General features: G+C 40.3%; 1 protein-coding gene across 1 annotated transcript; it reads left to right on the plus strand.

Moving 5' to 3' along the window:
- Positions 1–1,309: 1,309 nt before the first annotated feature.
- Positions 1,310–12,121, plus strand: LOC118322411 (salivary glue protein Sgs-3-like). The gene is made up of 5 exons (XM_035654082.1): positions 1,310–1,711; positions 5,536–5,706; positions 7,208–7,750; positions 8,879–9,036; positions 10,398–12,121. The coding sequence occupies exons 1-5, from the start codon at positions 1,627–1,629 to the stop codon at positions 10,440–10,442; spliced, it is 1,002 nt and encodes a 333-aa protein (XP_035509975.1). The 5' UTR covers positions 1,310–1,626; the 3' UTR covers positions 10,443–12,121.
- The last annotated feature ends 740 nt before the right edge of the window (positions 12,122–12,861 follow it).

The raw sequence follows: 12,861 nt of genomic DNA on the forward strand, positions 1-12,861 counted from the left end.
GGCAACCACACATTGATCACCCCCATGAGATCACTGAATTGAAAACAAAACAACATACTCTCAAAACTAAGAAAACCTGGTAATGTACTGATGAGATATTGAATGAAACGTATCTGCTCTCAGATGATCTGCTCATACAGAAGTATGTGGGAGGCTTTCTTGAGATTTGGAGTATTATGACTCTTAAATAAATGTGACCCTCTCAACTAGAGAGAAAATGTGTTACGATTATTTTAGACAACGACCCTTCCAATGAAAGTGAAGGACCCTGGTACCACAAAGAAAGATGCAAAGGGCAAAAGTCTGCTATATATTATTTAAAATATTGAATTTACAGCGACCACCAGGCAACGTGGAATATGTGACAAAGATAATTCAGTTCCAGATACATTTAATGTCTGATCCCATCTTCACAGGAGCTCAGTGGAAGCGAATCAAATCATTCTGGGCGGCTGAAGGGCGACGTGTGGTCTGACGGTGTCATCTCGCTGAAACTACATCATCCAGAGAAGTATTGCAACAGCCATATAGTTCTTGCACTCGTCACCCCAAACCACGTGCTTTAAGGGGACAATCAGCTGTAGAGCAACAGCGCCCCCATGTGGGTCCCTGAACACACCACGCTCCAGTGTAACGCCCTGTAGGAAAGCGCCAGTCATGCAAAAAAAGTGAGGCTGATACAGTTTCAGCTTCCGGATCAAGTCAAATACTGTGAAAGAATATGTTTCTAATTTTAATTATTGACTAATAAAATCCTCAGCGTGACAAAGACTCCGTGTCTTCCCAGATGACTCAAACTACTGACTTCATTTATTATTTTAGGCTATATGATGATAATGATGATGATATGATTCCCAGAAATTAAGAAGAATAAACATTGCAATCATTTGATAATATGTTATATAATAGAAATACAGTAACATATTACTAATACATATATTATAGATATGTAGGAGGCTCATAAAACCCTACGTTTTATTTATTTATTGTATTATTTATTATACGAGTACTACTTGTTATATTGCAGAATGATCTTTATTTGAATCAACAAATAGACTAATAGGCTCTAAGCTACAGTCACGACAAAGTGGAAAGGGTGGACAAAATAACAAGAACACCTTGAGAAATCCGGTTCATTTTGCGCAGTTTTTCTGACGCTTATAAGATACTTAAAATATTTAAAATGATCCTACATGTCATGTTAAGTAGTTTTTTGCACCTGTCAGAGGTGTTGATTTGTGCGGCCTGTAGTTTGTGTTGATGCACTGTGTTGTGTTTGCAGGGTTTCCTGTTGTTGTGATAGATGTGCTTGGTGGGTAGGTGTCAGTCTCTCTACTGACTCATGGCACCGAGAGCCACTGACTATTTTGAACAGGGAACACGTGGCACTGTTTCTGGAGAGAGAGAGAGAGAGAGAGAGGGAGAGGGAGAGACGCACACACTCCTTCCGTCCCTCCAGCCACGCACACACACTGGCAGAGCTTCTGTCTGCAGTAGTACAGTACAGCTGCCTGGGATTTCTCTTAGTTAAAGAGTCTGAGGGTCGAGCGGAGAGAAAAAGGGAGAGTCCAGCTGAAACAAGACGAAGCAGGACGACATTTGTTTTGGTTTGTTTTCTTACTGTGTATGCGGAAGACAGAGATGATGGAGACCAAACTCTGGGCTGCCCTTTGTGCGCTGCTGCTCATTCACTGGGGATCAGCTGAGCCTGGTAGGTAGTGTCTTTTTTTTTATTTGTTTGCATGACTTGACTGATTGTCACAATGGTTTACTGTACCACCACGACCCCTCACACACACACACACACACACACACACACCAGTCTCACCTGCTGCCAGTCACCTGTGGGGATTTTGAACAGAGATTAAAGCAGACAGAGCTGAAGTGTGTCTACAGTGTGAAATCTGCTTTGTTTCTGCTTGTTGAACCTACAGAGACAGTTGAGTGTCAACACTTCAGTTCCTCTTGTGTGTTTCCTTTCAACCCTCCCTGAGATCAGCCCACCTTTAGTCAGGCCATGTTTCAGTTTCCTACTGGTCTCATTTTGTTTCCAATCACAGCTTCTTTTTTAAAAATGATTTTCCTTCCTACATCTGATCATCTGCTATTTGTTTAAACTGCCTCACACTTTATCTCTCACATCCCCCTCCTCCCCCCTCTGCTTCTTCCTCTCTCTGCTTGCATTACATTTACACACCTCTCACACATCCTGTGTTTCACTTAACCGCCTTCCGCTTTCTCTCCTACCTGTTTCAAACACTTTCTCCTCCTCCTCCCTTTCTCCATCAGTGCTTCTCACATAAAAGGAAAATGAGACTATTGACATTTGAAAAGATTTTATTGGGCAGAACTGTCCCATCAGTTCCTCAAGCTGAAAGTCAAATGAATAGAAAACAGCTCGGCTCCACTGGAGGACATTTATTGGCTGTAAATGAGCAAGGAAGTACATTGTGATAAATGACACCTCTGACTGTGTGCTGCGGCACACTGTCATTTTACTGGCTTCATGCTAATTGGCTTGTCTCTGTAGTACAGTATGTAGACTTTATGAACAGATTTAAAGCAGAGCAATGGGCCTAGGTTCAGTTTTTATTGTGAACAGACGTTATACAGTAAATATATATATATGTATAGTATATATAAAACCCAGGATGCTTGTCAGGTAGAATTTAGAAGGAATAGAAGGAATGGCAGAAATGGCGGTTTATTAACATTCTCAATGTACGCTCAAGCCTTCAATTACTGTCCAGAGAAGTCCCTCTGAGCTTATTTTAAGAAAAGAACATTTAAAAATATCCAGTCTGTCTCATTCTTACAAGTTATACGGTCAAAAGCCTCTTTTGTTTCACTCTTAACTCAGCTGACCTCCTTTCTAACTGATAAATCACATTTTATATACTCTTTATAAAGGTGATCTAACTAATAACTTTGGTGAAAGTCTTACAATACACATAATATGAAAATAATATACAAACATCTAATAAATACTCAATAATATGCATATAATAAATTGAGTTAAAATTTCTGAAAATAATTTATTGTTTCATTTAGTTATTTCTGTCATCCTGTTATTTCTCCTATTTGATTTATGTGAGACTGAAGATGCATTTATCATAGGTTATTTAAGCGTCTTGTAGTAACGTGTCCTTTATTTCTGATAAGTTACTTTTGTTGGATGTTTCTAAAAGAATGAGTTGTGTTTAAGGAGGGGGACCTTTTTGTGGGTGACGTTATGTGTCGAGCTTGGAGCAGAGAACAAAGTTCATTGTTTGAAATATAATGTTCTATATAATTATTATACAACTGTGTTTTCTGTAGGGCTGCATGATATGGTAAAAACATCATATTGCGATTATTTTGACAGATATTGCAATTCACGATTATGTGGGAATAAAAAAAATTTTTTTGGCCTTTTCATGCCTTTATTTGATAGAGACAGCTGAAGATTGACAGGAAAGAGGGGTAGAGAGAGGGGATGAGACACAGCAAAGGGCCGCAGGTCGGATTCGAATCCTGGCCGCTGCAGCAACTCCGTATATGGGTCGCCAGCTCTACCGACTGAGCTAACTGGGCACCCAGAATGATCATTTTTGCATCACAAATTGAATTTTCACAATAAAAAAACCCCAAACTCTTAAAATCGTGATGATGTGACATTTGTTGGAGTCTGTACCAAACAAATATGTTTTCTTAAATCTGGAGAACAAGATTTGTAGACCAGGGCACCTCTGCAGCGCTACAGTACTTCAGTATAATGCTGTTTTGTTTACCTTTATCAAAACATTACAGCTCTTGGAATTTGCATATTGTACATGACTATATTGCAATATTAATAATATTTTGATTAATTGTGCAGCCCTAGTTTCTGTATCATATAAGTCATTGTTTGCTGTGCACTTGCATGTGCATGACACAATTAAAAACATAACAAACAATAAGACCCAGGGCTGCAAAAGAAGATGAGAGGCTGGAGGAAAGACATGCAGTTTGAGGAGGTCACACGACGGTTGGCAGCAAACATCTGAATTAAGTGCAGGTGAAAAGGCCAAGGAGGCCGTGCATAGAGCTATTTTCAGCCTTTTCAGTTCTGGTTAGTGGGGAAACCTTTTCAAAATGATTGCATGTGCTGTGAAACCAGCGCTTATTGGGATTTTACAGCAGCAGTTAGATGGGTTTCACACAGAAGGTAATACTGATAGATCACCTCCAGCGTGATGAGGCTGCAGACAGCTGCTCATAGAGAAACGGTTGTTCCTCCTCTCACTGGCAGCCGGGTCAAGAAGTGAGTAAGAGCTACTTCCCTAGGTACCTGCTGCTTTGGCCTGAAAGATTGTGTGAGTAATATCTGGAGAGAGGAGTGTGCAATAGTGGAAACAGTGGTTCTCTTTATAAATCTACTCTGCACACACACAAACACACACATACACAGACACACATATATACAGAAACAGACATTGGCATTTGACCTAATGGAGCTAAAGTGAGGGAACAGGGCCAGTATTATATAGGCAAGCACCCCTGTCTATTTATGACTCTGTCTGTTTTTGTATCATTTAGAGTTCAAACAGGTCTCTCTCTCTCTCTCGCTCTCTCACTGTGTGTGCTGATGAGCTGTGTGAGCGATTATGGAGGTAATGAAAGGCATCATGGCAGTGTGTTACTGAACGGTAATGACATTACATTACATTAGTGCTCTGGTCTTCATCAAAGAGAATCATGTAGAAACAGGAATGAAGACGTGTACAGTGAAGAGATCAAGACCGTGAGGGAAGAGAGAGAGAGAGAGAGAGAGAGAAGGTCTTCATTAAAAGGACATTACTTCGTAGATCAAAGTAGAAGTCATGCAAAGTAAAAGTCTGAGTCAGTCTTTATCCATTTTATTTTGTACTCTGAAATTATGTTTTACAGTAATGCGACTGTGTTGTGCGTCTTTGCAACTCTTAATATCCATCCAGTGGTTCCCAACCTGGGGTCCTCCAAGAGGTCTTAAGATAAATCTGAGGAGCCATTACATGATTAAAAAGCATATTGTTGTGACACGAATTGCGCAATTTACTTTTTTTAAAATGGGGGATAGTTTTACCTTTTTATGCCTCTTTTCAACAACAATTTGAGGGAAACATCCCTCTTTGGTTGAACTGCTCACGTCTCAAGGGGTCACAAGTAGCTTCACTTTGTTTCACTATAAAGGATCACTCACAAGAACCACCGCACCCTGATGCAAAAGAAATTGTATTCTCACCCAGCACTTTAGCAAGACAGTAAACCCATTTGCTCCAATGAAACACTCATCATCATTTTATGATCCACTTATAGACTGTAATTCTATTAAGTGTTGCACTGCTTTGCTTGAAAAATGATGCACAGACAGACAACTTCCCCCAGATAAATAAAATATATGTATGTTGTTCAGTTTTAATAATTGTTGTTTGGATACACATAGGCCTGTGCTGACTGTTGTCCCCTGTTCGCTTGAAATAATGAGCAAATACGTTGTTAATGACTCCAAATTTGACTGAGTCCTCTCCTTATCAGGTGATGCCGCTCCCTCCTCTAATTCAAAAGGTGCTCTTCAGGCTCCAGCTGCAAAGCCTGTACCTACATCTGGCCTGAACTCCAGCAACCAATCCAGCAATGCCTCTGACACAAATGTCACCAGCAGTTTGAGCAACAACACAGAAGCTACAGAAGTGCAAACGAATAATGGTGACTATGCAACTGCATTCTTAATTCTGTATTATTCACTGATCTAATGTTGTGGTTGTTGTTTCGTCTGTTTGAGGTTTGCCATTAGGGAAGTTTTGTCAGACTTCAGAGGGATTTAGTAGGGAGTCTAGTAGCAGGTGGCTTAGAGTTTAGGAGCTATATTTAACAAAGTCCTTATCTCTGTTTTCCATGTCCAGAAGTGGGCCACAGAGTGGCAGGGTTAAAGTGTTGGCAGTCAGGCCACAAACACAACACAGGCAGAGACAGAGATGTCAGTCTAGTTTAAAAAAGAAAAGTGGAGTGCATGAGAGAATATCAGAGCTGGTGTTAGATCAAAGTAAAAGAGGAGAATAAAGAAGAGTTAATTAAAGGTCTGCTGTGAGAGCAATGGTAAAATATAGTCAGTGAAAAGTTTGTTCGGAAGACATTCAGATGGTGTTGAGGAGAGGAGAGAAGTGATTAAATGCTGTGTGACTTTTCACAAGGGGGTGAGAAAGGTAGAAGTGAAATACTCCACCCCCCGCCAGTCACACACTCCCTCTCTCACATACACACACTGGTGCTGGTTCACACGTTAGACTCATAAACATATTGACAGGCTAGGCACATTTTTTGGCACTTAGTTTATTTTGTGGAAAAATCTGTTCATGTTGGAGTATATTTGCATGTGCACAACTTTAAGGTTTGGTATCTCCGTCTAGCCTTGCAGATAGGGGGGTATGACATGTAATAAAGGTTTCCAGCTGAAATTGAACTGGTGGCGGTTACGACCGTGTGGTCATGTGGCATGCTATAATAGAAGTCAGAATTTGACAATTTAGATTGAACTTGACAATAGACTTTTGACTTGAAAATACTTGATCCCCCAAGCCCTAAGATTAAAATGTTTTTTCATTAAAAAGTGTGCCACAAATCAATTAATTTCCCTCCAGTTCCTAAAACAGCTAACATTAATGCTACTCCCAGAATATTGGGAATATATTTTATTGAAAACTTGAAACGTCTAATTATTTTGGAGACCTGTACAAAACGTATGGCAGTCTATCCAATAGCTGTTGAGACATTTCACTATAAAATAAAAATATCAACCTCATATTGGCGCTACAGCAAAGGTCAGGAGATCACCAGCAGATATCCTCATGTACAAAATTTTACAAATTTAAATTTTAAATTTCAGACTTGATCAGCACTGCCACCCATAGAGCGTAGTTCTGGTAAAAACAACATGCTCTGAGCACCACAAACAAAATTCCCTTTACCTCCATTGTATTGGGTGGTGGCAGGTATCTCAGAGAGCAATATCTAAAAACCTGGCAGATAAAACCAGTTATCTGCATGGCTGGATACCACTGGGGGAAAGTGAGAAAATGTGTTAATTTATAATATGGTTGATTATTTGTAATTTAATGCCTCATAGTCTCTTCTCAGGCTCTGCAGAACACTGTCCCAGTAATATTACAGTAATATAATGATAATTAATATTGCCTTTTTCTTTCTGCAGATACTGTCATCGTCCCTTCCTCAGATCCTAAAATGAACCTAACAAATCAGTCAACAACACAGCCTACAGTTCCTCCCGCTGAGAGCCATGCCCCCACCTCTCACCTCCCTCCCACCTCTCACCTCCCTCCCACCACCACCACCACCACCACACACACAACTCACACTGCTCCCACAGACACCACACAGACCACCGCGCCACCCACAAACACCTTGCATCAAGCTACACCTCTACTTCCTGTCTCCGTAGCACCATCAAACCAGTCCACACACAACATAACACACCCATCCACTTCTGTCCCAACACCTGAGCCACCTAAGTCCGGAAATACCACCACTACCACCATCGCCCAGTCCACTTCAACATCCAGCACCAGCTCCTCTCAAGAGCCCCCCAATTCACAAACGCAAAACACTGCACGACCCGACGGACATCCTGGGACCTCCACTGAAGCCCACCAGAAGTTAACAAGCAGCCCAGCAAGCAGCCCCCAGGCCAAAACCCATGCCGACACCCCCTCCCAGCTCAACGTTGGGGGTGACAGTAAGTGCATAATATCTTCTGTGTTGGTAAATGAATTTAAATCTGGGCGATTCACGGCCTGGATATTGACAGAGCCAGAAGTGAATTAGCTTAACAACAAAGGCGACGCTGTTCTTTGTTTTCCAGCACAAACCAGTCCTCGCATCTACACACACAGACACAAACAACACCACGCATCCCCCCGTCTACATCTACAAGCACTGTCACCACCAAGCACTCCACAATCATGGCTCTGTTTAGAAAAGGGACAGAGGCAGTCATGGGACTCGAGTCCTCAAGAATGCTCTGTTTTCCTTCTTTTTCTCTCTCTCTCGCCCTGTCTGTCTGCTAAATCTACAGTACGTGTCTTTATCTATTCTCAGTTTTTCACCTTGAGAGGACTCAGATTGCAAAAGAGGGAAAACCTAATTAACTCTTCTGAGTTGACCAGCCTGCTCGAATACAGTTAAAATATAAAATTCCTTCTGGTTCTCTCACTCTGCGTGGTTTTATTAGGCCACGCTTGGCACTTCGCCTTTTTCCATTAGCCAGAGGAACTGGGAGTCTTCGCTGCTCTGTGGTTGTTGTTACTTTCAACCAGAGGATATAAAAAAACAGCTAAGTTTACAAAATAGTTTTCCATAGCAACATCCATATAAAGAAATACACTCCCAAAAAAGCAGGAGAAAACTCCTCCCGCAAAGAAATATGCAAACACAGAGAGACATCAACATAGAAAGGTCAAGAGTGATGATGTTGTTAGAGACTGAACAGCACTCTGAGAGAAAACTAAAACATACTGTACTGTAGGCACATGCAATATAAACTGCTTGATTCTAATTCTTAAAATGATGCCCTAAAAATAAATTTACTTAAGAGAGAGAGAGCTTAAGTAGAGGCAAGCTTAACATCACCATCCTGTGTTTGACATTTGTGTCCGGAGCTACATGATGAACACTGGAGCTCAACATGTTGTGGTCGAGTCTATATTTAGCTCCAGTTACAGCTTTACATAAATAACCATTTAAGAATCTGTGATTTTACAATTCGCACCATATTAAGTCACAATAAAAAACATCTTTTACATTGCCTGCTTGTTTACTCTGGAACGTGACCGGCTCAGTTATCTCCTGTGTGTTTTTGTTCCAGCTACGATGATCCATGAGTCTCCCACATTAGACCCCCTTCTGGCTGGCCTGGTGTCAGCCTTCATCATCACTGCTGTCATCATCACTCTGCTTCTCTTCCTCAAACTGCGCAGAAGAGACAACCGACCAGAGTTCCGCAGACTGCAGGACCTACCTATGGTGAGCATGTCCGTTACATCCAGGCAACACTTTGACTGCTGTCTCAGTGAAAATATTCAGCACAGATGTGAGATATACTGTTACAACTTACCAGGAGCCATTTGGCATAACTGCACTGTTCCTGCTGCCAGCCATAGTGTAGTATATTATATAAAAGCTGTAACTATGGCTTTATTAATAGTTAATAAATTGTTTATTAAAGACTAAGTTGGGGTTTATCCTCCTAACTTATTCACATTTAGTAGTAGAGACTTAAAGATCCCCTGCAGACATGTAATAAGACATATATAGTCTGCTTGGTCTAGCTATCTACACATCTACTCCTTCTATCTTATTAAACATTTCTGAATCTATGAATATGCAAATGTTTTTATATTAGTTTTCCTGCTGGACACAAGATGTCTCCTATTACACTGTAAAGTCCATTCAAAGTGTATGTGCACTGGCGGTTTCTACATCACATTTAATAATACGTTTAATAATAATAAGTATAAGTTTGACTTTCAAACTGTTTGTGATGTCACAAATCATGCTCCTAGCCGCTTAAAATCAGATTATTAGTAAGCACAGAGACATTTCCACTTCCAGCAGATGAATGTGAAAACATCCTTCTAGCGTCAAACACTGCACAGGCATCAGTCTGCACAGTGAAGATCAAACATCCAGCTGTAGGAACAAGAAGATTTTTTTTCTTTAGGTGGAGCGGAACTTTAAATGATAATAGACAAATATGTGTTTATTTGTTTATTTGAGAGTTAGATGATGAGGATGATACCACTCTCATGTCTGTATGGTAAATATGAAGCTGAAGCCAGGATACACTTAGCTTAGCATAGCACGAAAAGCATTGAAAACAGGGGAAACAACTACAATAGTCCTGGAGTCACTGCTTGTTGCATGGCAACCTTAATGTGATGACAAGAGTCCAGGATGTTACAGCAATAACATAACACACATAACCACTTGTAAAACCACGATGTTTTTATATTTCACCTTTTGTACAGAGTAAACAAACATGATATAATATGTTTATTAGTTCTTTATGCTGAGGTTGTAGCTTAATATATATATATATAGTTATATACAGACATATCAATCTTCTCATCTAAATTTCAGGGAGAAATTACTATTCCTTAACTTAAAGACTCACCAGCCGTGGAGAGTTTTCACAAAGTTGTTCTTCTTAATGGCTTAATGGATCTATAAAACATAAAAAATTATTAATTAACCATAATTTATAACATATAAACCCATTTTTATCAGAAAGTGGTACCACAAAATTCATAGTATCGTATCATATATTATTATTATCTATTCTCTTAGCTGTGTATAATTACTTATATTCCATTTTTTCTGTGTAGGACGATATGATGGAGGACACACCCTTGTCCATGTACAGCTACTGATGGAGGCACGACTGAATTTTTTTTGGCACCCAAATACTCTCCTTGAATCCAGGCTCATGCCACAACGGCTGTCAAACCTGGTCTCTCTTCCTTAATCTTCATCAAACAGAAAGAATTCTGGGTAGGTGTGAGCACATTTCTGGATTGCTTTCATTTATCTAGATCACTGTCATGTAGGAAAGGACACAATTGAAGCTGCAATGGACAATGAAGATAATGCCCACGTTGGGGTCGGTTTGGCTATTTTGGTGTCTGTAATTTCAAATTTGGCCAACGCCCTTGTTTAATACTGTATGCTTAATATTTGTCAGCCCATCTTGTGGAGTAAGGGAGTTGTATAATACATTTTGATTTCCCTAGAGTTATAAAGGTGTAAAGCAGGAGGCAACATCATTTGGACACTTGGACACAGACTCAGCCTTCTGTTGCCAGACTCTTACTTGGGGTCACTGGTCTGATTTCCCTGTTATCAGTTAAAGTTACAAAGTCTGGCAGAAAAAAGTCTGACGGAGAGGCCAGAGAAAAGAAATGAACATAGCAAACGGCCTGATTATGGAGGTTGCACTTTACTTTTTCAGGAGCAGAAAAAAAAATGGACAAATATTTTTGTGTATGATAAAATTTGAGTTTTGTATGCATATGGAGGTGCGGGCAGTGTGTGTGTTTGTAGGTGTGTGAGTCTGTTGAAGGTGCGTGTAAGGATTTTTGAAGGTATGGAAGGGGATATTTAAGCGTTTTCTCTTTGTGTTGAAGGTCCTGCTGCCTTTTGGCCTGGTTTTGATACATGTGTTTTTTTCTCTTCTGGGGTCTTGAGTCCAGGAGAGAGTGCCTTACACATTATCAGCACAGCTCTTATTGTATACCGTATTTATAGTCAACTTCCAGATTTACCAGTCATTCCCAGTACTTTGTGCGATCCCCATCGAAAAAACACACACCCTGGGCCAGGTAGCTGCTCTGACTTGCCTGTGTTTGAAGACTAGCCTTGAGCGTGTTCACCATGAGGCACTCATTCATACAATGACAGTTGCAGATTGAAATTGGCCAGTGGCCTTTCCACACAATGTTAGCATTGTCCTGTGTGTTGTAAATACTACTGATGATTGCATCATGCAAAGACAACTTTTTTTGAAATGTCATCTTAGTTGGTGCTTTAGTTTTCACAAACATGCAAAATGTTACATGGACTGTCCTGACAGCACCTTGTTCTCTCAGATGAAAAGTTCATAAATATTTCATTGATTTTACTGTGTATCTGCCTCGCTATCTGCGTCCTCTGCAAATGTGCCAGAAAAAGTGAGCGAAAGTGAGACAAACACAAGACGACCCACGTCAACTGATTCCCATCGGAATCAGTTGGGAGCTAATACTTCAGTTAGTCAATTCGCAATTGAATCTTTCTACCATGAATAACTACAGATGGATGACAAATTAAAGGAATAATAAAACAACATGGCTGATACTGGAGGGATAAACACCTAAAGATATTCCCTCACTTACTGTTTTGAACCTTCGTTCTTCCATTTGTCACCCATCTGTACATCTAGCAGTAAATTATACACTTAAGATGTCTGATATTGGTGTTAAAAATTGTAAGTATCCTGAATGCATAATGAGGCTTTGCTGCCAGATGTGGATTATGGACTGTGTTTTATGATTGAAAGTATTTTGAAACCATCCTCTCTATTTCCTCTTAATCCCACTTCAGATCTGTTATTCACAGTTTGTGTTGTAAACTGCTGTTTGGCTGCAGCACCAAGCACAACCAGAACACAACACTGATCTATAGAAGCAGCCATAGAAAGTCAAGCTCCTCTCTTTTAACTTTTACACAGACTTTTATTGTTTGGAGACAAAACACAAAACATTTTCTTTACAGACCAACAATGAATGTATCAGTGCACTGCTTTACTGCATCGCCACTGCACAATACTTGGCAAATGCAATAAAACTGCAGTAGAAGGGTCTGATTCATCAGCCATTATCTGACCACAAACAAATAAATGGGCCTTTTCTTCATTAAATGTCTCTTCCAACTACTATATTAACAACTATACAAAGAGAGCGTGTTAGAAGAGGTTTAAATACTGTAATGTTCTGCTCTGTGCCATTTACGGTTTGCTAGAAAGGTTTTTTATTGCTCACTATTACTATGGATGAGCTACATAGTGTCTGTGTTCACTTTCTTCACCCAATCCTGAAAACACACACCCCACTGAACACCTAACCTGCCCGTCAGCTCCCCCGTGGCTCTGCACTGAGGTCTGGGATCCACGATTGGGGGTGTCTGGATGCTGAAATATTTAACAGCTTGACACCAAGCCTCGCACAGCGTGACTCATGTCAGACAGGGCAGCATAAAGGGGCTCCTGACTTAACCGAGCTGTGTGTGTATAAAGAGATCATACTGGAGGTGCCT

The sequence above is a fragment of the Morone saxatilis genome, unplaced genomic scaffold, assembly GCF_004916995.1.
Source record: "Morone saxatilis isolate NCDOM2014 unplaced genomic scaffold, NCSU_SB_2.0 Contig12, whole genome shotgun sequence".
Lineage (NCBI taxonomy): Eukaryota > Metazoa > Chordata > Actinopteri > Moronidae > Morone > Morone saxatilis.

What these genes read in the sequence shown, in the direction of transcription:
- LOC118322411 (XM_035654082.1), top strand. Translation starts at nt 1,627, where the DNA reads ATGCGGAAGACAGAGATGATGGAGACCAAACTCTGGGCTGCCCTTTGT. An exon ending in AGAAGTGCAAACGAATAATG is followed by an intron (nt 5,707 to 7,207) that starts GTGACTATGCAA and finishes TTCTTTCTGCAG; the next exon opens with ATACTGTCATCGTCCCTTCC. An exon ending in GACTGCAGGACCTACCTATG is followed by an intron (nt 9,037 to 10,397) that starts GTGAGCATGTCC and finishes TTTTCTGTGTAG; the next exon opens with GACGATATGATGGAGGACAC.